At 37.0% G+C, this 27,140-nt stretch overlaps 1 protein-coding gene across 3 annotated transcripts in view; it reads right to left on the reverse strand.

Annotated features, from left to right (window-relative positions):
• LOC108094498 (CUGBP Elav-like family member 2) overlaps positions 1-27,140 on the reverse strand; it is a 121,353-nt gene that overhangs the window by 77,943 nt on the left and 16,270 nt on the right. For all 3 annotated transcript variants that reach the window (XR_001771553.2, XR_001771554.2, XM_017195098.2), the window contains exon 2: positions 5,796-6,805. Coding sequence is in view for 1 of the 3 variants with exons in the window: in XM_017195098.2 (XP_017050587.1) it covers positions 5,796-6,598 (803 nt within the window). In the remaining 2 variants the exon portion in view is untranslated. The remainder of the gene's footprint in view (positions 1-5,795; positions 6,806-27,140) is intronic.

The raw sequence follows: 27,140 nt of genomic DNA on the forward strand, positions 1-27,140 counted from the left end.
TATGCAAACTGAATTTCTCCATTTTAAAGAGAAAAAAATTGAATATTTTTTGTAATAAAATTTGCGCGTGAAATAAAAAAGGGGAAACCCAAAAAACAAACCCCAAAGTAAGAACCCTCAAAATTGAGGAAAAAACTATAGCATACCAAGCGGCGCCATTTTATTAATGCTTTCTGCACCAACTGACTGCGGCTGCTTTCACTTTTCACATTTTTTTCTCGCCCACCATCTTTTTTATTGCTTTATATTTTATTTTATTTGGGGTCACTTCCATTCGGTTTTTTATTTGCTGACCGAAGGAAAACCATGAAATAAAATAAACCAGGACTCAACATTTGAGGCATTTTCATTTACTAATTTTTTTGTTACAGGGGACCTTTAGTTATTGATTTGGTTGGTTCATTGATATGTGTTGTTGCAAAGGAAAACTTTGCAGACGAAGGGTCCTGTGCCCACTCTCCCTTTTTCGAGTGTGTGATTAATACATTTGGTCAGGCATTAAAAAACACAGAGCAACCAACTCAAACCAAACTCTGTTTTATTTGACTTAACCACTTCAGAGGGCCATGTGCCGTGTGTTTTTGCCGTTCGTGTTCCCTTTTTTTTTTATTATTTTTATTTGCCCCGACTTTAAGGACTCTTGAGTAATGATGGCCAGACCAAAAGTGAACTGAATCCATGGCGGGGACTCCACAAATTTGCGGCAACCAGAGGTCGAAAGGGAGAAAAGGAAAAGTGCTGACATGTTATTTGTGCAGTTAACGAGCTGAGTTATTTCCAGGGAACAAACCGCACTTGAATACAATAAAATAAGGAAAATAAAACAACAACATAAATCGAGTGAAAACATAATAAAAGGGCCGAGCCAGCCATTTTACTGCACAGTATTTTCCTCATCAATTTTTGCGTTCTGCCTAACAAATTACAGAAAATTCATTTTGCTCGCTAAAAGTTTGTTGTTTGTTTATTTGATTGCCGCTCATTAAAATTGAAAATGTAATATTTATGCAGTGACCCTTTGAATGGCACACCAAAATTATATTTTGCAAATGAAATTATAAGGCAGCATTTTATTACTGCACAATGTTTGATTAGCTTCGATTTGCGACAGAAAAATATTTTTTTTTTGATTTGTTAGATAGTTAGAAAGACTATACTTAAATCAAATTGTATTTTAAAAACATTTATTTTCTTTTTTTCGTGTACTAATAACTTTTTGCTGATTTCATCTTTTGTTATTATTTCTATATAAATTTTGTAAAGAGGAATTAAATTATTTCAGATTTCCCGACCACTTCCTTATGCTCGTCATATTTATAAAACAGTATTATACATTCCGAAATATTGGCCCTGGGTCTTCGTGCTCTTCCGTCACGAGAAACATAACTCATGCATGTAATTTATATGCAACTTTCTATTTTCATTTAAATACAATTTTTTTTCAAAAAGCGAGCAGATGGAAGTCAACTCGAGCCAACTGACACCCCCACACAAATATTTAACATATTTTTTGCAAATAAAATTTTCATAAAACAATAAAGGTGAAAAGTATGTATGCAGACACACATGACTAACACAAATGCATGTTGAGCTGAGCTCAAATTGCAACTATGCAAATGGCAAACATGGAACATCTGACGCGCTTGTCTCCCCCACAGAAGCAAATTCCTTTAAAAACACTAAGAAAAATTATATAAACAATGTGTATATTAAAACAAAAAGGTATCCCAAGACATTGTACAAATTATTAAATAATAAAGCTTGAGATAAAAGATTTTAGCTACAGAATAATGTGTATCCTAAAATACCTTTATTTAAATAAACTTTAATCAAATTGGAAAAACACCTATTTGCACAACCTTTTTTTTGCAGTGCCTAAAAAATACATACACTGCCCTCTGTCTGTTGGATTTCGATTTCACTAGAACAAAACACAACAAAAAGTCGCGGGAGCTGAGCTTACTCACTGGGTTATCCTTGAATGTCCCTCAGCCAGCAGCTAAATTAGCTTTTCCTGGGTCACCCACACACACATACACACACAAACTCACCCACAAGGAAAGAAAAGTTGGGTGTGCTTGGGGGTGGTAAATGGGCGGCTCGGCGGTTGCTGGATAAACAAACAACAGCAGAAGCAAAAAGCAGCAGCAACAATTGAAATGATACAAACACAGCGAACGCTGCAAAGTGAAATGCAATGCAGGCTCGGGTTATAAATAGACTGCAGGGGTGGAAAAGTGGGCGGAAAGAATGTAGGAAAAATGGGTGTAGGTGTTTTTCTTTTTCCTAAGGCCCAGAAGAAAAAGCCGCGCAACATTCTTTTCAATTGCTTTTGTTGGCTGCTGTACACGTGGGCTGAAAAACATTGCAAAGAAATCGGAAAAAGGAAAAGGAATGTACTTCAGGGAATTTAAGAAAATGACCTTCAGAAAATTTGCATTCACTTAAAAAGAATCATAAAACTCCGATACAATAAACTAAAGCATAATTTGGAATAGATATAAATAAAAGGTAATGAATGACTAGTGAATCTGCAATTCAATAAACTAAAAAAATATGATACATTTAAAGAATATGCTCGTAATGTTTCATAATATTCTAGAGTTTCATAATATTCTAGAGCAACACCTTTTGAAAACCTTAGACAACATTTTCTTTTCCATAAATTTTCATGTTCTTTCCTTTTGCCAACGCATTTCGTTGTCGCTTTTCCTTTAGCCACACAAAAGCTGTTCTGCTTCCAAGTCCTTTTCCAGACCTCCTCCCACATCCTTGCATTCACATGTGAAGGCAGTATTTGCTTACGTGTCCAAAGCTCATCTCATCCACCCACCCACTCATGGCCACTTTAATAAATGAAAAACCTCTCACAAAGTTTTGTTTTCCACTTCTATTTGTTTACCGCCGCTGCTGTTTTGTTACAACATTTGTGTTTTGTTTATTATTGTTTTCTGTTTGTTTTGTCGCGCATTAGAACAGAGTCATTTCACTTTCAGCCGACAATTTTCCCTTTGGGGGATGAATAATTATTATATGAGCCCCAATGACGATTTCTATTATCTCTGCCTCGTCTCGAGCACCAACGCCCACCCCGCCCAATTAATTGAATGTCACATGCAAATGCAGCATTAGATTTACCCCGAGCTAATTGCATTGCAACACGCGCTTTAAAGTCAATGAACGAATCGGTATTTCTTTACTTCGCTATTTTCCTTAGCCGCAATTGCAGGCACGCAAATGTCAAAGCTTTTTAAAATAGCCATAAAGAGCCTAGAACAAAGGGAGGCCACCAAAATAGCAGCAAAAGTTGTAAATTGCGAAGGCAATAAACATAAAATGTCATACTCAGTGGGTTATAAAAAATTTACGCAATGTTTGCTGTTCTGCGAAATAAATTAGAGATGGGAGTTAGAAAGTGACGGCTTTCTGAGTTTCAAGAAAAGTCTATTATATTACGAATACTATTAAAAATACAATGTTATTTTAATTTTGATATTTTTTTTTTTATAAGTTAATAGAGAATAAATAATGTTTGCTGTTCTGCGAAATAAATTAGAGATGGGAGTTAGAAAGTGACGGCTTTCTGAGTTTCAAGATAAGTCTATTATATTACGAATACTATTAAAAATACAATGTTATTTTAATTTTGATATTTTTTTTTTTTTTATAAGTTAATAGAGAATAAATAATGTTTGCTGTTCTGCGAAATAAATTAGAGATGGGAGTTAGAAAGTGACGGCTTTCTGAGTTTCAAGATAAGTCTATTATATTACGAATACTATTAAAAATACAATGTTATTTTAATTTTGATATTTTTTTTTTTTATAAGTTAATAGAGAATAAATAATGTTTGCTGTTCTGCGAAATAAATTAGAGATGGGAGTTAGAAAGTGACGGCTTTCTGAATTTCAAGATAAGTCTATTATATTACGAATACTATTAAAAATACAATGTTATTTTAATTTTGATATTTTTTTTTTTTTTATAAGTTAATAGAGAATAAATTAATGCTGCGTTTAACAATTTTTCAGAACATTTTGTTATCATGTAGTGTAATCTTAATCGCAATCGTTTAAAGGATTTTCTTTTCTTTTATTTAAGGGAAACGAACCCCATTTTCCATCGCTAGGCTCGACCAAACAAACCTCATTTTCGTATACAAATAAGGTCCTGGAGGGTTTTTAGCTGTAGGTGGTAACTGTCAAAATGGCGCCTCCCCCAGGCGCCAACTATTTGCATGTGTGATAAACTCAGACGATGTGGGGCGAAGCAAACAAATAACGAGAAACCCTTTACGGGGCCACAAATCAAAGGCAGCAACATGAAAACAATATGTCAAATGATATTACACATTAAATTAGTTAAGACCAAACAAATGTGAATAATAAAGCCGCCTGTCGTGTGACTGCGGGAGGAAAAAGTGTGAGTGTGAGTGTGAGTGTGAGGGTTCGTGTCAAGCATGTGCTCGGAAAACTCGATTTCCCTCACACCTACCACCCTCCCCCTGCCCCAACCCACCCCCTTCTCCTCCTTCATAACTTCTCAGAAGCACCGCAAGCTGATTTTCCCTTAGCTACTTGGCTGGAGCACATTTTCGCCCAGCAGCAATTTGTCACGTGACATTTTCGTTTGGCCAAAAATTACAAATGTTTTTATTATTTTTGGTTTGTTTTCCCGATTCAAGCTGCATGCAGCGCTTGAAGGCGTTGCCAAGGTGCGTGTTTTCGGGTTTTGATTTCCCGACATGTTTACACCGAGGATACAACCCAACATGACAGCACAGCAACGAAGAAAAACATATGGAAAAGGGTGGAAAACAACACCCTGATTAAAGTATAATTCCTTGGAAATATGTATCAAAGCTAAAGGCGCTGGAAATATTTGTTTTTAATTTTCCTTTCAATTTGCACACAATCGGAATTTAATAGATATGAAAAAGTGTGATGGTTAAGATATAATTTCTAGGAAATAAGTTTCAAAGCTAAAGAAGCTGAAAATATTTCTTAATATTTTTTTTTAAATTGGCACACAATTGAAAGTTAATAGCCATAAAATTATTATTTTTTGATCTGACTTTTGATGTTTATTATACTATGAAATAAAGATTTTAATGGATTTTCCGTGTCCGACTTTGGTCACTGGTTTAATGCGTTTCCATTTCTATAATTATATGGCTTCTTGCTGATTTGCGCTAATGAATTAAGTTGCGTTTTAAAATGCATTCCTGTCGTGCATGCAAACATGCAATGCAGACGAAATTTTTAGCGGGTAAGAGCAATAAGTGAAATGAGCAGAATTGCTGTTATTATTGTTTTTTTATCTTGACTCGTCAAAAATAAAATGTATGGTTTTTTATGGAATAATAAAATAATGCATGTAGTATTAAGGTGTTTTTAATGATATCATTAATAATGTACCCGTAAATAAGGTTAGTATTGTTTATTATTGGGACTGAATTAAATTTTTGGTTTTTCGTTCCTGGTCTCCAAAAGCTAAGTCCTCACAAAATTGCGTGAAATAAAAGAAAAATTTTGTGCGTCAAGCAAAAATTTTAGAAAAATATAAAAATTACATTAAAAATTCTTAGATGTAAGGAATTACTAAATAGATTCTCCCGAAAATTAGTAGCTTGTAAAAGTATAATTGGGTAGGGAACATGTGGCTTATGGTACAAAATAAATCAGTGAAAATATTAAAACAACACAATAAATAACATTTAAATGGGGGCTAGTTAAAGTGGCTTTCGTGTTCCGGAATAAATCGATGATATGATATGAGGTCGCTCGCTCACTCACCTATCCCTCAGGCAAATTTTGAACTCCGTCTGCGAATCGTAGTCGCTGTTGTCGATGAAGCTGCTTCCGCTCCGCTCCCTGTCCCGCTGCTCCCTTTCTCTTTCTCTTTCTCTCTCCCGCTCCCTCTCCCTTTCTCTTTCTCGTTCTCGCTCCCTCTCCCTTTCTCGCTCCCGCTCCCTTTCCCGCTGGTACTCCTGCATGTTGGCCAACTGCTTGTGGAAGAGCTCCTGCTGCGATTGCAGCAGATCGTGGTGATCCTGCAGAGCGGCCAACTGGGAAAGTTGCTGCTGATAGGAGGACGATTGTTGTTGCTGTTGCTGCTGCTGCTGCTGTTGTTGTTGCTGCTGCTGATGCGGGGGAGAGGTGGGTCTGGGTCGCTGGTAGGGATGGTGGTGGTGGCTCTGATGCTGATGGTGGTGCAGCTGGTGGTGCGGATGCCGCTGCAGCGTTCGGCTGACCGCCGTCAGCTGGTGGTGCTGGCTGTGTGGGTGGTGCGGCTGCAGGCTATTCCCGCCCTTCAGCTGCGTCAGCTTGGCGTCCACCTCGGCCAGGCCGAACTCCAGTTCCGCCTGGGCCTGCTGCTCGTACGCCTGCTGCGCCTGCTGCAAACGCTCGCGTTCGCTGCGCGGCGAGTTGGCCAGCTGCTCCGCCGGCGGCTCGATCTCCACCGCTGAGTAATCGTAGTCCAGCCGGTGGTGGTGGTGGTGCAGTGACTGTGTATTCTTGCTGTCCGCCGCCACCGCCCCCGTTCCGGGCGTGGCAGTGGCTATTTTGCCGGCCAGCGCGTCCAGCGAGCTCAGCATCCTGATTGATCCTCTGGCGGTGATTGATCAGATGTGGCTAATATGCGATTGTTTGCCGCTTGGTGGGTTTATTGCTGACATGCAGATACTGCTCCCGATTCTTCGTCCTTATAACCACCTTTGATCCAGCTTGAAAAACTCTCTTCTTTTCTTTTCTTAACTCTTTCTTTCTTTTTTTCCTAGCTTTAACTATTGCTCATAACTTGCCTGAAGGAGAAGTTGGGAGGCAAATTGCAATGGATTAGTAAATTTAAATGAATATTTATTAGTTAAGGTAGATATGAGTGGATGATTCGACCTTGAGACGACTGGGCATGCAATCTATGTATATATATAGTATATATTTCTCTGTTTGATTTGCAGCTTAGGTCAGCTACATTTCACTTAAGCTCACAAACTCGAAAATAAAGATCCAGCTCACACACACTTTCGCACACACTCTCGCACCCACACAAGTGTACCTTTGCCTGTGACTGTCTGCGTATGTGTATGTCCTTCTGTCTGTGGTCGTAAAATGCAAACACTTGAGCCAGAAAAGAGGGCCAAGCTTGAAAGGCAAAAAGGGTTTTCTGGAATAAGAGGATGCAGCATCGGTGGAGTGCTTGCCACTCGCATTGTGTGCTCTGTTTGTCCACCCTTTTGTGCCCCCTCTCTCTCCCCCCTTATCCACCCCCCTTATCACCACCCACACGAACACAAAAATCTCTGGGCAAAGTCGCCTCGACTCCGGTGGTCAAAATAATTGGGAGGACATTCAAATGAAGAAAATCAAGAGGAATTCGCAACTTATACACCTTCTTTATTTGCAGCAAAAATAAATTGAAACAAGCGGTTTACGCCTTACAATAAATTTATATTTACTTATTATTTTGCTTCCAATTACGCTTATATGCCAATTTGATCATAACAAAAGAATTCTTAATATTGTTTTCATGAACATATATGCACAAACAAAATATTGGAACTATGTCAGCAATAGAAAAATATTAGCAGAAATAACAAGTTAGTAACCATAATTATTTTAACTTTTTCTTTTATTTTTTCTACTTTAAATGCATATTTTGTGACGTAATCTGTTTAGAAAGCAATGTTTACCCATCGCTTAATTAAAGCAGTAGAAAAGGAACCTAGATTGCAATACTTTGTGGTCAGTCGAGAACCACTGGCTATTTTAATAAAGAGCTGAGGAGAAGCAAACAAGTTGACCGCACTTCATCCTGCAGAAGCACAATCCTTATCCACTCCACTCAACACCTGCAATATCTTCAATCAAATTTACAGCTTACAGCATAGCTCACTGTTGTTGTTCGGGCTTTTAGGATTTTGTATCTACAAAAAACTACAAACTTTGCATAGTATCTCTTCTGGCAGCGATGATTGAGGGGGTGGCTGTTGAGTGGATGGGCGATATCCTGCTTGATGTTTGTTGTATGACATACTATAAAAGTCAACTTGAATGCGCTGTGTAAATTTCACCACAGCAGCTCCTTCTCCCACAGAATCCAGCAATTCTCTCTCTAGTGCCTTGCAACTTTAAGTAGTTCTCCCTTTTCTACGACTCCTGCCACATCCACATCCTTTTTCTCTATCCGGCGCAATGGTTGCATTTGAAAGGAATTTGCCTTTTACAAGATTTTACTCTTTGCAATTTACACGCGTCGACCGCTTTTCCATAAGCACACACACAACTGCATCTAAAACACACTTTACACACACCCACACTCACACGAACACGTTTATTACAAGTGTGTTTGTTTGGCTGTTGCCAGCAGTTGGCTTTTGTAAATGTTACTTCCTTATTACATGGCATTATATTATTGCAGATACACAGCAAGTCTCGGCTATCAAAGTTGTCCCAGCCACAAATGGTTAACAGAAAGAGCTGAGGAGGCAGTTGCAGGCGGAGGAGGCAGCTAGCTGAATGCTTCGCAGGATGTTTGCCACACAGGATGGCTTCTTTGCAGCAACAGAAACGGAAAGAAAGAAATCTTAGTGCCTGTAATTAGCAAAGTAGGCGGATTTTGCAGCACAGTTTAAAGTTTAATTAAAGGAAAGCAAACTTAATAAGGAAATGCACAGCAACATCGGTAACGTTTCATCCGTAATTTGTATACCCTTGCAGGGGTATTATAATTTCAGTCAGAAGTTTGCAACCTACAGACGTACAAAAATATTACGATGTAGATCGTGATGCTGATCATGAATATATATACAATCTTCATCACTGCGTTGCAAACTTTCAACTAGAATAACGAAACCCCCTGGAAGGATATGAAAATGGGTATGGTTTCGGTAAATAAAATAAATTTTCTGCAAAACCGCATTGATTCATTCTTTCAACGGGAATAATAATAATAATAAAAAAACTTCCCAACAACGAGCATAGTTATGAAACTAACTTAGTTTTTAATAACTAACTAGATGCATAGCGCTGACACAGTACAGGGCCTTAAAATCTAGCTGTGGCAATGGTGGGATTCAAACAATAGTTTTTGAAATCGAGCTGATTTTTACAAGAAAAACACCATTCCAAATTGCAATTATAATCTCCACTTTAAAAACCGCATACTGAAGAAAAATAAACCAAAAATATATAATACAAGTATAGAAATGTCATTATCAGCAAAACATTCTATCTAGTACCAAAAAAGCTCGGTTTTGATAAAAACTTGCGGTAGTTTGCTTCCGGAAGAGGTAAAGCTATAGTCGAGTGCCTCGACTATGAGATATCCGATACTCAAAAGAACAATTTTGTTAAAAGTTTAATCGCGAAGATCTCTGCGCCTATACAGGCAGCAAGGCTAAAACGCCTATGAGGGTAGAAAACTTTTTAAAAGTCTTAAGCTGCATATTTGTCAAGTTATTCAACCAAAGTTCAGTACTATAAAAATGTGGATGGTATAGAATTTCGCTGTTTCCCTAATTTCTTTTGATGGGTATTCATCACTAACTTATATCATTTTGCAAGACAAGGATTTCAATAAAAACAAAAACTCGCATACGCCCACTCACTTGATGCCCATCAGTCAAGTGGAGTGGCAAATTTTTAACCTGATCGTTGCATATATATATAATGCAAATACCATTTAATTTCTTGTGGACGCAAATTTCTAGAATCTACACACTTAATCATAACATTCTAGCTTTTTTAGTTACCTAACGGTCTGACGAAAACAGAGGATTTATTAAATCATCTGATGATCTTTGTTAGGAACATATATATTTGCTTTCTTTTATCCGTTACATACTTTCACTTAAATACACCATACCCTTTACTTTCCAAATAATGGGTGAGAAGTGATAGTATTGTTGTTATCAACGGAACTACCATATATAATTGTTCGCAAGACAGTGTAGAATTAGTTCACAGAAAGCATTCGAGCAAAATAGTTCCAAAATGCCAAACTCCGCAGTTTATTTCTTGTATATTTTTGTTGCCTTAAATATAAATGGAGAAGTTCGGTCGCAGGAAAAAACGCAGGATACGTGTTCAGTTTGCCAGTTAACTGATGCCCCAACTCAGTGCGGGGCTTACACTCAAGCAGCTTTGCGGCCCGTTTTCGAACACATGACAAAACTTCAGCGGAATTTAGTAAACCAAACTGACGGTCTTCATATTATCCTTACGGGAATGGATAAAATCAATGGGGGAATGGAAAATATACGGTCGCGACTTTCCAGGATCGAAAACGAACTCAACCTTGAGTTGGTTTCTATTCACACAAACTCTGTGATGATAATAATTGCAATACTTGAACCCAAACTTCTGAGCTGGAAAAGAATCGGATCGAGATATTTTTTTATCTCAGGTTTTTGTCGTATACGATGGATAATTGCAAAACAACTTTGCTCTAATTTTGGTGGTAGGTTGGCGACAATACAATCTGCACAAGAGATGACTGAACTCAAGGCAAGGCTCGCTGACAAAAGTTACTGGCTCGGCATCAACGATCGTGAGCAAGAGGGCGTGTTCGTATCCGAGAACACCGGCAAACCAGCCACCTATTTAAATTGGGGTCCCAACGAACCAAAAAATACAACTGGAAGTGAAGACTGTGTTGGCGTTCAAAATGGTGTAATGGCGACTTTTGATTGTAATGAATCAAAAGGTTTCATTTGTGAACTTTGACCAGTTTTGTTTTTGATCATGTTTCCTGACAAAAAGCACCAGATGGTGCTTTTTAACTACTCTCGAATTTCGAATTTAATTTTATCAATATGGGAAAAATCTATATTAAAAAAAAAAGCATAACATCCTTGTTTATATATCAGATGATGACTGCAAGGGTATACAAGCATCGGGTTGCCGAAGCTAGCTTCCTTTCTTGTCTTATTCGAAATTCATACTACTTCATACTACTCTAATTAATAATTCAAGGTAAAGATTAAAGCACTATTAATTTAAATTGATTTATTTTGTTGGTATAATAAAGCCTTGAGAAAAAACCAAAAACAATGGTAAAAATCGTATAAATCTATATTTTAAATGATAGTTTGATAAAGCCCAATAAAATGAATAATAAACACAAATTAGCATTCGTTATTTTTTAATGAATTCCACTTTAATCCTTTGAAAAACAATTCGCAAACTTAATTAGGCGTGCGGCTAATTGCATTCAAAGGATATTAAGCTCAACCCACAGCCCCAAGGAAAAGGCGGCAGACAGTTGAAAGTCAGTTTATTTTTGTCCTTTTCAGTTGATATGGCATAATAGAATTTGAAAAGGCTTTAAGAACTGCGCTCACTCTGTGCGCTATTAAAACTAAGAAACGGAAAATGCAAGAGGAACTCTGGGTAAAAATTAAAAAATTGAAGAGAATATAGCGCTAGTCGAGAAAACTCTCTCTGAGCTTCAAAGACAAGCACACCATAACCCAAAAACATAAATCCTTTGGTGAAAAATAAATAAAGCCAACTGGCAAGAGGAAAATGAATATGCTCTCCGTCGCTGAGAAATGAGGAAATATAAGTGGAAAAAGTTGATAAGCGGCAACTGCAAAAGCTTTTTAACACCCAGCCAGAAAAGAAAAATGCGAAAGAGACACATTGAATGCGGATTTTTCACTGCAGGACTTAAAACAAAAAATAAATAATGATATATTTTCTAGCCACAAGATTGCCACAACAGATTGTGAATTAGAAAATATTGAGCGTCAGCTTTAATTAAAAAATTAAATTGTTCTGTGCAAAGATAAAGCAACCAATGCATTTTAATATTTTAAGTTCAAGTACAAAAATATATAAATTAAAACAGCAAACCGAAAACCGAATCTATTTAATAAATGTAACTATATTTCAAATAGACAAACGGCAACATTATTTCAGATTTACACTAATTTATTTTCCCTAAACCAGTCAAATTACTTTTCAAACCCACATCCTGATATGTTTGATAAATAAATATGTAAACAATATTCAATTATCGGCAGAATCTGCATCTGAAGACCAATTTCCTATGCAAAATTTTCCATGATGAGGCCAAAGTAGTGCAAATATTGCTTACAGCCAGCATTAAATCAAATAAATCGTTTGTTTCTGCGCACAAATATTGTGACACTTCACAAAATATAATTCGGAAGAGAATATGGAACCGCCCTGAAGCAGACTGGCATAAATTGTCAGCTGACAATTTAATAAACAATGCAAACTCAGGGCTAAGATGATTAGACATTTATGGATGTGTGCTCGGGGGCAGAGCAAAGCAAATGTAAATGAATCGAGTAACTAATTAAGCAGAAGGACGACCCAGAAACCCCAAAGCCGGTTTCTATGGCATTCATTATCCGAAGAATATTTTAAACCAAATCATTCCGCCCTCTTTAAATATTTCCGAGAAATTTCCGAGCTTGAAGTTCTGAAATTAAATATCGCACACAATTGCTGGCTTCGTTGGCCGTAAAGAAGAAAGTCTTAACCGCAACAAGCCAAAGTCACGATGAGCGGGCGAAAGCAATTACTTTCTGCTTTGCTTGTTGCTTCTCCTACAAGACGTCGGTGGTCGTCCTGCCCCCGAAAAAAAATGGGAATAGAAAACTTTTTGTGGCCCTGACAGCAGTTTATGCTACACTTGCTTCAACTCAAACTGTCAATATTTTACTTTAAGACACCCGGCCACAAGGAGTCGGGGAGCACAGCCACATCATTTGCTATAAATTTACTTCATGCCGCTGTAACGACCGAGCTCAACGGAACAGAACAACAAAGTGGCAACTTCTTGTGGGCGGTTCCAGACACAAATTCTTACTTCCTGATTTTCTCGAGCTGAATGGATTCTAGAAATTTTAAGGAAAATATCACTTCTTTGTAATTGCCTTAAAATCATTTTTTTTCTTTTAAATAAATGTTTAATGAACAAATATCAAAAGGCTTCTTGAGAAAGGTATTTCAAATAAAAGGCCTGCAGAGTAAGACCTTCCAAACAGTAGCGCATTTTATTATGTATCTTTGTCTTAAATTAAAATAATCAAATAATAGTAAATAAAATAAAAGAGTACGCCGCTTATGTCGTTTTTATTTAAAACTTGTAAAATATTCTTTATATATATGGATCTAGTTTATAAAATTATTTAAATCTCGTAAAATATTTTGTATATTTATTAGAAAATGTATTTAAAATTTTTAAAATGGATCTTTGAAAGTAGATTCCCACCTAACGAACGAACAGTTCTCTATAAATTTTGAGGTCGGTGCTGAACATGTGTTCCTCCTGCAAAGTTAAGACGAAACCTGCCCCATAACAGCGCCTCAATCGAAACCACCCACTCAACTGGGCCACAAATTTTGAGGTCAGCCTGGGATGGTCTGGCATAAATCTGAGAGCAAACTACACCGAGGATACCGTCTTGTGTTGGCCAGTACATCTCAGTCCGGACTCCTTTGGGCGGTGGCGAGTCCTTGGGAACGGACTTTGAACCCATGTTGATGCTGGTAATCAAGGCATTAAGTGTGTTTACTGTTTATTTTATTAGACTTTAAGGCTTAATAGCTTTTTCGAGAGCGTTTTTAGGCTCGCCTTTGTTTGGCACTTGCTCGCTCGACCTCTCCCCATCCAAGTATTTAATTAAAGTCAACTTTGATTTAATTAAAAGTTCTGGCGCTAGGCCAATATTTTGCTCATGAATTATTTATGCCAACAAGTACGGTAAAAAAAGAGCGGCCAAACTGATTAAGCCAAATAAACGTAAAAAAGGAGCGGCAATTGCTGATGGTGGAAAACAGTAAGTGCGACAAGTTACAAGTTTGCACCGCAGAATAAGAAAAACTCTTACTCTCATTAGCGAGAAACTTTGCCCCGGACTGAGACTATATAACCTTTCTTTTTTTCTTAATACTCTCTTCCTTTTTTGAATGGCCAACTTTTTCGTTTAATTTTGTAGTCTCTTTTGCGCTTTCTCCCACTTTTTCTATTTATCTCGGCCAGTACTTGGCCAATTTCCTGGTCAGTTTTGTAACTTCGTTGACGTGTCTTCCTGCAATCGACTGTCCTCGAATGTTTTCGTGGTGTCCTTGGTATTAATCTGTCAATTTTCGTGGACAATTTCTGAGAGTTAACTTGTCTTAAATTTTTATATTTTATTTTCTTTCTTATAGCTTGTATTGATATAAAACATAAGATTTTGAATTTTAATTTTAATTCATTTTACTAGTGAGCTTGTAAATCCAAAACCAAAGTTCCCTCTCTTTAGTTTTATATTTAATTGGAAATATAAAAGAATTTACTCCTCGATATTTCAAAACGTGCACCATAAAACCCCAATCTTCGGATGCATCAAAAATTCTCATATATGAAATATGTTTAGAAGATCAAACAATGCTAAGCCAACTCAAATAAAAACAAGAAAGGAAGCTAGCTTCGGCAAGCCGAAGCTTATATACCCTTGCAGATCTCAAATATGTCGAACAAAATGCATAAGGCCTAACAACATCGAAGCTATGACGATTTTTCTATTCATTTTCCATATTTTCGACTATATGGGAGCTATATGATATAGTTGTCCGATTTTGATCAAATTTAATTCGTAATTCAAGAATCGTAACAAAACTCTATATTCCAAAAACCATACTTGCCTGATGAAAAACAACGATGTTATAATTTTATTTCCGTTATTTCAATATAGATTTTCCGATCTTTCCTATGGCAGCTATAAGATATAGTTGTCCGATTTTTATGAATTTTTTTTATCAATATAAGAGTAGTTAAAAAAACTTGATATTCAAAAAATAATGCTCGTAGGATAAAAAACAACGATGTTATCAATTTATTTCCATTAATTCTATATATATTTTTCGATCTCTCCTATGGCAGCTATATGATAGAGTTATTCGATTTTGATCAAATTTAAACCGAAATTCAATAGTAGTTAGAAAACGGCACCTTGAAGAATTCAAGTCGATCTGATCAAAAACAACGGCGTGAGAATTTTTTATTTCATTCTCTCGTATGGGAGCTATCCGATATAGTCGGCCGATCCGGCCCGTTCCGACATATATACTGCGTGCAATAGCTACACAACTTTTGGGAAAGTTTCAGCAAGATAGCTTTAAAACTGAGAGACTAGTTTACATAGAAACAGACAGACGGACAGACGGACAGACGGACAGACGGACCGACGGACCGACGGACAGACGGACAGACGGACAGACGTACATACATATTTCGATTCAGATGGTGATGCTGATCAAGAATATATATACTTTATGGGGTCTGAGGTGTCTCCTTCACTGCGTTGCAAACTTCTGACTGAAATTATAATACCCTTTTGCTCTGCAAGGGTATAACAACAATGTGTGAGCAAAACCCAACGAAATGTGAAATCCCCGAAAGAAGAAATATAAATGAACTTATTGGGCGAATTTCGATTTTACTTTGTTTCCTTTCCGATGTTCTTTGATATTTAGGGCATGTTGTTTCATGGAACAAGAGAATTCGAATTTAATTTTCTTATTGATTTATTGCATGTATACTGTTCTTTTCTATTCTTATAGTTATTATTAAATCTTATTCATGAATGTAAAATGTCCTTAAAACTATTCCTACTTAATTGCAAGATTTAAACAATTTGTATGCCTTAAATTTAACTTTGTACTTTCACTGTTCAATTGACTTGTACACCAGTCAGGCTCCATTTTTTGTTCGGAGTTTAGGAAACAGCACTGACCTAGTATAAATATTAGAACAGTGACTGAACGAATTTCCACTCACAGCGGACTAACTGGGGAACAACTGCGACGGCTCTGTAATAATTTATATTTATTTTCTGTTATCTATTTGACCAAAAATTGCAAACTGCAAAATTGCCAAAACAGAGCAACGGATCCTGGTCTCATGAAATTTCTATTGGCAGCGGTGTGTGGGTGGATTGTTTGGCTTTTTCGGTGGGCGGGTTACTTTGGTGGGTGGCCCTGCACCAGTTGGGTGGACAGAAGTGGCATTGTTGTGTCAGGTCCATGGCCGTGTACCGTGTCCATGTGCACACTCGGCTGTATGTTGTTTATGCAAATCTCAAATGCCTCGTAAATGTAAATGAACAGACAGCACAAGAGCAGTAGGCAACGAAACAAATCCCAAAAAAGTGCTCCGACAATTTCATATTGAAAATAAGCTGTTGCCCTCTGCGCCTCTGTTCTTGTAAGTAGATGATGAAAACTGAAGTGTTTGCTTTGGGGAGAGATATGGAAAATGGGATGAAAATGTATCTATGCTTCACGGTTTAAAACAATAAGAACTCTTTTAGACTTATTGTCTTTGCATCCTCTAAAAATAAAAATCGTTTGGTTATGATCTTCATCAATTAGCAAATAATAATTATAACATTCTTTTTAATCTATAGGAATATAAAGTTTTTATTTTGATAGGCAAAAAAAAAAAAAAAATATTTTATTGCTTTAAATTTATTCTTCAAATTGAACGCTAAAACATGAAGTTTTCATTTAAAACTGGTAAAGTTGAAGGTATATTTTTTTTATTTATGTATTTTCAACACAGACTAATAAATGTTCCTTTTTATTTGTTTCCTAGCATGTAACCATTTCAATGCTTTTAGTCCTATCGCTTTTAAGAAATGCAAGACTCCCATTTTAGGCCCATTTATCTACAATTAATGCCACCGAATGAACCATTCCCCCAGCAAAAAATTGCCTCCTTCACGACGTGTCCAAAGCAATTAACACATTGTCCACCTTTTTAATGCTTTCGGGCCGAAAGCAAAATGGCAAAACACTTTTGACTCTGGCCATCGATGAGAGGGCGAATAGAAAGTTGCGTGCCAAACACTCGCAAACTGAACAATTTGATATCAGACCGGGCTCTCCACCTTTTATTGGGGGGGAATAATTTATGGAACCCACACACGCAGCTGGCGGCACATTTCTCATTTAACTGCCTTCACCATTTGCTAATTAATTCGGGAAATTTCATTTATTTCAACGCTGAAACAACTAAATTTCCTTCCCTTTTCACGTGGCCTCTTCTTGAGCCGCCGGGCAGAATGTCCAAATCAATTTGTGTTGCGTTTGCTTTTTCGACTTTGGCAGCGAGATTTGTGTTTTTACGACTTTTGGCATGTCCAGAAACGAGGCGAACTGGGAAAAGCATTTCACAATTGCGTGTTTCCCCAACGGGAGAGAGGTTAGGATCGTTTAACATCTGACCAACCGACCAACTGCTCACGCAAAAAATATTTGTACGAAATCAAATTAATGGCGTCCCGTTGATGTTTTATTAATTTATACGGCCTTCCTCTCCCGCATTTCTCATTTCGGGGGCCAACGAAATACATTATATTGCTTATACGACGCGGGGTTTGCATTATTGAGTAATTAAATACTAATTAAAGCGTAACATGAGCCAATTCCCCTGATTTTTATGCGAAGCCTTGTTGCGGGGAGTTGCGGCCGGGGAAAAATAATGCGAGTTAACGAGGAAACAGTCGACTTTGTTCTTATCTCCGGATTGCGTCAGCTTTAATTAGTCGGGTGATTCTCTTTTTAAGTGCATGGGATTGTTATTTCGTACCATAATGGTTGTATTGCATTAATTGGCTTTTAAAAATAGTTTAATTGCATTGTTGTATATTCATTTTTATCAACATTACTTTTTTAATGGTTATGGTTTGAGGGTATAGCTGGGGTACATATGTATAAAAGGAGTCTTTTAAAGGGAAGACCGTATATTAACTATACCTAAATTAATGAAAAAATAGTCCCGATAAGATTTCAATTAAAACCAAAAGCTAGTGCAAAACAAAACATTTCTAGTGAATTCCTGAAACCAAAAGCTAGTGCTTTAAATAACAAATTAAGCGAAAGGAGCCTCGAAACCATTTTGCACGGCTAGACAACTTTGGTCCTGTTTAATTGCTCCGCAGTGATTTGCATCCTGCTCTGCCAACGTGGTTGCTGGTAAAACCAAAGAGCAGACATCTGGGGAGCGGGTCACATAAATGACACTTGTCTGGCTTTCGCATCGGTTGGAAAAACTCCTCAACTGAACTAATTACTCGGAGAGTCTCCGCCTCCCTTGAGAGTCGCAGCATAAAAATATGTGTATGAATTTCATGCATTGATAAATGCAATAAACTTTGACAGTATTGTATTGTCGTTGTTGATAAAAATTCATATACATATTTTTTTTCAGTTTCCGCATTCAGCAACTTATTTTTTTGTTGTTGGTTTTTGCTGTTCTGTGCTGACATGTCACTCAAATTGTGCGACGTTCGATTCTGTTTGCCCGACTTCCCGCTCTTGTTGTTTGCTCCTGTTGTATAATATATCCTATCATAATCTTCCCTGACACGCGATGGTTCTGTTCCCGCTCCAGTTTATTTTTTTTCGTTTTTTTATCCTTATCTTTAACTGGGTTCGTTTGTTTTCCATCCTCTGTTTGTGTGTGTCCCTTCAAATATTGTTGCGACCCATCAATTTGATGTTGTCAATTTTCGTGAAAATTTATTGTTTGTTGCTCTCGAAATTTGACATTGTCATGCAGTTCGTTAGCCATTTCTGGCAGAATTGTGATGTATTAAAAACAGTTGACAGACCATTGCATGGTCAGAAAATCGAAGGAGATATTTATAGAGCGAATTTCTGTTAGTTGTGTGGAAAAATATAAATGGAAAGTTTCGCAGAAAGATATGTGCATAATAAGTTAATATTTCGAGCTATATGAAATCAATAAATTAAATAATCACCACAAATAGGGAAACCATAAAATCAAATCTCCAAACACCAACTACCTGCTAAATTTTCCCCGCTCTTACTTCCATTTAGCGCCGCCAAATAAAAGTCCAAAAATATCCTACATAAAGCACGGGTTTCCCTCAGTATTCGGTTTACACGGTTGCATTTAAATCTTTCACTCGACGTGTGTGCATCTGGTGTGCTTATCGGGTCTCCCATAGGTTTTTGTCAAATAAATATTGGGTGCAGCACCGCTCGCACATAAAATACACAAAAACAAACCAAAATACGCAAAACTGCTATAAAGAAAGCACAAATAACAAGAAAGGAAGCTAGCTTCGGCAGGCCGAAGCTTATATACCCTTGCAGTCATTAAATATGTCTAACAAAATACAAAAAGGCTAAACAGCATCTAATCTATGACGATTTTTCTATTAATTTTCCATATTGTTCATATGACAGCTATATGATATAGTCGTCCGATTTTGATAAAATTTAATTTGTAACTCAAGACTCATAAGAAAACTCTATATTCCAAAAATCATGATTGTCTGATGAAAAACATCGAGGTAATAATTTTATTTCCGTTATTTCTATATAGATTTTTCGATCTTTCCTATGGCAGCTATATGATATATTACTCCGATTTTAATGAAATTTTTTTCTCGATTTAAGAGTATTAGAAAAGCCTGATGTTCCAAAAATCATGCTCGCGGGATTAAAAACAACGACGTTATAATTTTTTTCCATTATTTATATATATATTTTCTGATCTCTCCTATGGCAGCTATATGATAGAGTTATCCGATTTTGATAAAATTTAATCCGAAATTCAATAGTGGTTAGAAAACGCCATCTGGAAGGAATCCAGTCGATCTGATCAAAAACAACGGAGTAAGAATTTTTAATTTTATTCTCTCGTATGGGAGCTATCCGATATAGTCGGCCGATCCAGCTCGTTCCGACCTATATACTGCGTGCAACAACTAGACAACTTTTGGGAAAGTTTCAGCCAGATAGCTTTAAAACTGAGAGACTAGTTTACATAGAAACCGACAGGAGGACAGACGGACAGACGGACAGACGTACAGTCGGATTTGGATTCAGATGGTGATGCTGATCAAGAATATATATACTTTATGGGGTCTGAGGTGTCTCCTTCACTGCGTTGCAAACTTCTGACTGAAATTATAATACCCTTTTGCTCTGCAAGGGTATAAAAACAGGATCGAAGATATTGAGAGGGGTGAGAAGTGGGGGCAGGGAACACACAAAGCTGTTGACACGTTGTGGAGGATATTCGTGGAGTGGATGCAGCAGATACAGATACGGATTGAATAGGCTATATAGCTATATAGCTTTGGGTAGGGCTTTCCCGCTCCGAAGTTTGTTTATTTTGGGGCTTCATGTTAATTCGTGTGTAATAGACAATGTGGCTGAAATCAGCAAAAAGAGCAAGGGAAAACCAGTTGAAATCCCTTTTGCCTGCGTGGCACTTTTCCTTTTTCCTATTTTTGTTTGTTTCCTTGTGTCAGCCCGTCGCACGCTTATCAAAAAGGGTTGTGCTTTGTTTTACCCACAATCTGCAGGTGTCCTGTGACTTTGACCAGTCACTGGACCTTCCCTTTCCGTCTGAAGGTATCTCTCTATCTGCGATTCACCTTTGTGTCTGTCGGCAAACAGAAATATTATCAGCAATTTTCCATTTTTCTGTTTGTTTAACAGGTATCATAAAAAAGGGTTCTTCTCTCCACTGCAAAATCGTAAAATTGAATTAAGTTTGATAAATTGTGCAGATTTGTTTTTACGGGTTCTTGTTTTGCAGAAACGAAATTTAATTTAAAGATTTAACGGTGATTTAAAAGGGAGAAAATTGTTTAACCTTTATATGTAAAGATTAAAGGAATTCTAATAAAAGAAGAAATCTTTTTATTTAAGAGAACTATTTTTAAGCTCATCCTTTTGTAACTTGAGAAACATAACTAAATCGTTTCTAAAAGCAGATTCACATGTTAAATTATTTTTCTGATTTAATTTAAAGTCCCCAGGGTGAGCTTAATAATTAATAAGCAATGTAAGTTTCAGTGATTTCATGCACACCGTTCGTTTAGCATTAAATTTTAATTTTCTATTTATTTTCATGAATATTTCATGAGGCCGCTTTCAGCTCAAAGACTTTAATAGTTATCTGCCAAATATAAATATATTTTATCACAGGCGGCAGATTAAAGCCGGGCCAATCTCCTCTTGCTAAACTGAACTACATCAATAATTGAATACAATAAATGTGCTCGAGAACACAGTGCGTATGAGTTATGTTGTCGTTGCCGACGTCGCCGTCGTTTGTCGCTTGTTAATATGGCTCATAAATAACGCATTTATGACACAGACACACGCACAGGCCAGGACGCATTACAATGAACTCGAACACACACACACATTCCCTGTAAATCTGCGTTTGTGTGCGTGTGTGCGTGTGTGTGTGTATTTACACACACTCATTTGTTTGTCCTGTCCGTGTCTCTCTATTAGCAGCTTTGATATGCAAATTTTGCGCCTACATAATAAAGTTGCGCCAGATTTTTAACCCCCACAACAACAGTAGCCAATACACACGCACACAGTACACACACGCCCACTTACACACACTAATGCAAATCCTAATAGTTTAATATGCTTATAATTGTTGGCTGAAATTGCATTGTGCTGTTGTTTTGTTTTTCTCGTGTATACCAGCATTTTAAATATTTTATTAATTTCCTATATATTTTTGACCATTTAAATTTTCGTCGGCGTCGAGCGCTGAGTGCATTTGACAGACAGACAGCCATTGTTTAGGCTTCCCTTCTCTCTCTGGCTTGATTTATGTTTTATGCATTTTACCAAATGAATTTAATTTATGGTAGAATATTCTGTACATATTCGTTTTCACATATATAAATATATATATGAGAAATACTCATTTCGACATCGACGGAAGTGGCGAACGTTTGTTTGGTTAGCAGACATTTTTTACCATTTTTGCTGTTTGGCGTGAAAACAATTTCGGGGAGGAGAAAAAAAGTCGATTTAAAAACAACACGCTGAAGGGATATTTATGTTTTGTACTTCAAAATTCTATACATTTTTGATAGAGGAAATTGTTTAGAAAGTATTAAAATGTTTGCAAAGCTGTTACATACTTTGTCAATTTATTTTAAAAATATATTTTAATGGTTAATTAACTATCTAAAACCTACGGTGCGTTTTAACAAATTTAATTTGAACAGATTGCTAAACACAGCAAAAGTTATAACTAGAAAGCTGCATTGAAAGCGCCTTTTAATCACTTGGATGTACTGGTAAATAATGGGTTCTCCTATTTTGGTTTTGTGGAGTAGAATCGATTGCAGAGGGCCTTTCACTTTTCGCATTCAAATTGAAACAATTTCAGCTGCAAAAATTTAAGTGAATACTGGAAGCCCTGGGAACTTGGCCCAATTACGGCCTGGCACAAACAGCAGCCGACGTTGTACCGCGCCAGACGCCCAAAAGTCGGCAAATGTTTTTTGTTTGCTCTGGTTACGGGGACTGGATCCTGGGATGCTGGAATCCTGGGATCTGGCTTGGCAGTTAAACCGCACTTGCGGCAGTCACCTTGTCGCTTGCTATTTCCCCTCCACCACTCTCCTCCTGACTTTTCCGCTCGCTGGCACTTTTATGGAAAAACCATGGGTGGTTGGTTGGGGTGGCAAGTGGGTGGAAGTGCTGTACCCCGTCATAAATCTCACAATTTCTGCATGAAACTCAGCTGCGTTTTGGCTCGGCTTTATTGCCGCCAGTCGACGCGACTCGTTGTTGCTTCTCTACTTTTATATACAGATATATGTATGTATAGATATATATATAAAGTTCAGCGTAAAATGTCTTAATAAAGTCTCCTGCCGGAGGAGAGATAGGAGTGCAAAGGGACGAAGGCGAGAGGCCGTGCTAACATCTTTATGTCAAGGACATTTTTATGCCTCCCACAACCGTCAGACAGAGACAGAGATTAGATTTCTGTCGTTGTTTTTACGTTCAGATTTGACTTTATGGCCATCACGGCATTTATTTCGCAAATATTAACAATTAAGTGGTGGGGCGGGAGTTGCATGGCTTGCCAACTCTTTTTAATAATTTTTTGAGGTCATTTCAGTTTACAGCATCATAAGTTTTTGGGGGTTAGATCTTGCAGACTTGGAATTGGGAATTTTTATAGTTTTAAAAGGATTTAGTTTTTCTGGATGTGATTTAAATTAAAACAGTATTATGACGCCTGTTTACAGATTTTTTCTGTCATTTAAAGACATTGGAAAATGTTTTGAACCTCGTGGTTTTTCGTACCAAGAAATATGCTATATCCAACATCATTAAAACTTTTTTTTTTTTTTAGATTTTTTACTTTTAACAAGATGTCGCTGTTGTTGCTCTTTCTCCCTTCTTATTCAATAAGTTTAGTTGGAGGCAATTTGTCCACCCAATTTTCTGCCAGCCCAATTAGCGCACATCTTTAGCAACAGCTTTCGCCATGTGTCCTCATGGCTCATGTCTTTATTAAATGCTCTCAATGTCTGAACATCTGCCATGACCATATGGAGTAGGTCCACACATATATAGTATATATATTTATACTCTAGTAGCGTGTAGCGTGCGTGTGCCCGTAATTTAATAAATTTAATGAACATATGCCGCCAGTGAAACAAGCCGAGATTGAAGACTCGGAGGTGGAAAAAGATGTTCCTGGGGCGAAAACACAAACAAACTTCAATGTCAATGGCCATTCGGCTGCGAACAATTTTTCACTGCTTCTCTAGAAATATACATATACAAACAAAAGCTGGGGGAGAATGATTATGGAGACGTGTTCCCACTGACTTATGATTGATGTCTTTTGTTATTGTTCTCTCTTTTATGTGTTTCTCATCTCGTTCCTCGCCCCAAGACTTCTTTTTGGTTTATTAGATATAATATTTTAGTGGCCTTTTGCGAGTGTGTTTGTTTCGAGTCCTGCGTCCTGAGTCCTGAGTCCTCTCTGTTATTTGATGCGCGCTTCAGCAGACATGTGTTTACTCCTGTTTCCGAGTGCCGAAAATGGAGTTGGGGAGCCAACAAGGAAATATATATTTTACGCAATTTTTTTTTCTCTGCATAACAAAAGGCGGCACTTAAATGATGTCTCTCTCTGTCCCTTTTTTCCTCCTCTAAATTATGCTCCATATGCTCTTCATTCTCCTTTTTTTTGTCCAACAATAAATGTTTGCCACATTTTTCTTAACATTTTCATGGAAATTGCTCATTTTATGTTCAAATTTTGTGAGCTCCTTTCTCCGCTCGCTTTTTGTTTGCAGAAATTGTTTATTTTTATTTATATGGGCGGGTTTAATTGGCCGCACACACACATAAAAAGGGGAAGGAATGTGAGTAGAGGCCATAAAGATTATGTTAATGCCTCTAAAAAAAATATTGGGCTCAAAATGGTTTTAGAGAGGGTAACTAGATGTTTTTTATAATATATAATATAGGGATATAAATAAATGGTACTTTAAATGGTTTTAGGGATCACATTGGTCATTGTTAGTTTTTAAACATTTATGTTTAGCTGTCAGTTGTAGGATGTTACTTGAAACCATTCCAATTAAGAAAACTTTTTAATAAGCAACAAAATTTCATAAGGTATAAAGTATACCATTTTCTGGATACTCAATTCCACCATCAGTTTCGCTCCGATTTAAGCCACATTGCTACCGTTATTTATTTGGCTCAGATGTTGCACAATTTACTGGCAATTTTCACTGCATTTTTTATGCTTTGCATTGCGGTCGGGTATTGCGAGTCCTTTGTTTTTGTTGTTATTGTTGAGGCGTCAGCTGACGTTGGCATATATTCAATACATTTCCTTTATGCCTGCGAACTGGAGCTAATTTGTTTACTGTCGGATCCAGCTATATAGCCTGTTTACATATACAGTTTCGGGCCAGTTGCCGCTTTCCCCATTAATTTTCGCCAGCTGGTCAAACAGTTGCCACAGTAGTACACAAAATGATTTTCCATTGGCTGGCAAAACAATTTCAAAATGAATTTTTAAGTTCGCTCCGAAATAACTTTTTTAATTAAATTTCGTTCTTTTACCCCCGCTGATGACTTAATGCCAGCGAGTTTAGCTAATACTTAAACAATTAGTAGGCGAAAGCCTCGCCTTTTTCTCATTTTGTTTTCCTTTCTCTTTTACTTTGTTTAACGTCTTGTGTATGGCTTTTCTTGCCGCCTTTTTGTTTTCGTTGGTTTACCTTTTTTTACATATTGTTTTTTAAGTCAAGATAGATCCACTTCCGTTTTTATTTCGGCTTGACAACCTAGATTTGTTTGGCTTAAAAAGGTAATTAGACGGCAGGTTCGGAGGAAGAGGTGTAATTTTAAGAGGTTTATATTTATTGCAACTCCATGTGTAAAAACATTCGTTTTAAATCGATTGGCAATCGCACAGAAATCGCGGGAAAAAATATTTCTGTACCAGAGTCGTAATGCAGTTATTTTATTCTCATTTTTATAACAAGAGCTTAACCTGAATGCAGCGTTTCGGCAGCTGTTACAACCGAATGTTTTTTCTTGGCTTATTGTTAAACAATTTACAGGCTTAGCCTCGAATGCATAAAAGTTGAATAAAAATTCTTCCGTTTGCATCGAGTGAACGGTTATTCATCGATTGCCGTTTATTAATTAACTATAAATTGAAATGAATTCCCTCTGCCTTTCGCTTTCGATTCAATTATTGGTGGTAAAACAAAACAAAATATTTACAAGCGAATTCATTTTTATAGAAAACAATATTTTTGTTTTGTTTTTTTACAGCACAACACGGGGGCAATTAGTGAAGAATAAAACAAGGTTTACAAAAAAGGGCTGAACATTAAACGTGTCCTACTTTCATACGGCGATTCCCAATAAATCGTTAAATTGTTGCCGAAGGATTAAAGGTTTCACTGTGCGTATACTTAATGCAGACCAACATATTAAGTATACGCATTTATGTTAGCTTAACAAGTGTGGAATCAAATGCTTAATTTTTCAAATTATTATTGCTATTACATTTTTATAATTTAATTAATATCAAATTAGGGTCAACAACTTTCGATTAACTCTGTATTTATAGAGAAAATAAGGAAGATATCACTTCGGATCAGTATTCCTAACTTTCTGCTTTAAGTTATTACAAATATAAATTTCCACATACCTTGCATACACATACCATTCAATATTTATAAATTGGTTTTGGTGTTGAAATTTTTTTTGATAAGCAATTAATTGAAATATGATTGCCAATTAATCGCATACTTTCGATTACCCACAACCAGTGGCATATTTTTCGCATTTAAACTCATAATTAATGCATCTGGCAATAAAAAACTATAATAAAATAAAGGCAGGGTCTTTAATTAAAGTTTGTGTGGATAATGAAAATCCGTGTCGTTCGGTTTGACGGAATAAAAGAGCAAAGGCTTGTCACGTGCAGTCTAGTCTCAACAACTAATTGAAAGGCAGACGGAAGGAAAAGTAAACAAAATTTCCATGCTGAAAAAGATGACGAGAAGGCGGCCTACAAAGGATGGCGAAGGAAAGAGCAAGGAAGCAAGGAGGCAAGGAAGCAGGAACCAAGGAAGCAAGGGACCAGAAAAAAAGTGGAGCACAGCTGCCGACCGAGGACGTCCTTGCCCATCGTTATTATCCTGTTATCTCTCTAATAATGCCTCAGAGAGTTTGTAATTAAATTTTTCAAACACTGACGTCGCCGAGAGTGGCTGGCAGAGACTTGCGATCCGCAGACCAGATGCGAGGATACGACGAGCCGGCTATTCAGATACAGCAACACAGATACACAGATATACAGATACAAAGATACATAGATACAAGCGGCGGGATGGGGCCTTTCACATAAAGAACGTTACGCGCACGAGTGCCACTAGTTAGTTAGATAATAACGCTCAACGGAAGCCGCTCAAAGCGGAAACGGAAGTGAAGTTAAGCGCACTACTAAACAGATACTTCAACATGGCAAGGACGAGAAAGGGACAAAAGTGAAACGGGGGAAAGGGAAAAAGGGCAGCAGATGAAACAGGACAGATTGATTGACTGTTGGAGGGACGCGAAAGAAAAAAACCGATTGAAAAGGAATCCAAATGACTGAACGAACGAGTGGATTAAATTATGCTCAATGCAATTTTAAAGATGCGTTCTCTCTAGCTAGCATGTTTATGATAGTTTGCATTATTTCAAAAACTTTTTATTAAATAAATATATTAAGAAGCTTTACTTTTGTTTGATATAAAACCTTTACAAGAACTATTTTAA

Source organism: Drosophila ficusphila, unplaced genomic scaffold, assembly GCF_018152265.1.
Source record: "Drosophila ficusphila isolate 14025-0441.05 unplaced genomic scaffold, ASM1815226v1 contig_607, whole genome shotgun sequence".
Taxonomy (NCBI): domain Eukaryota; kingdom Metazoa; phylum Arthropoda; class Insecta; order Diptera; family Drosophilidae; genus Drosophila; species Drosophila ficusphila.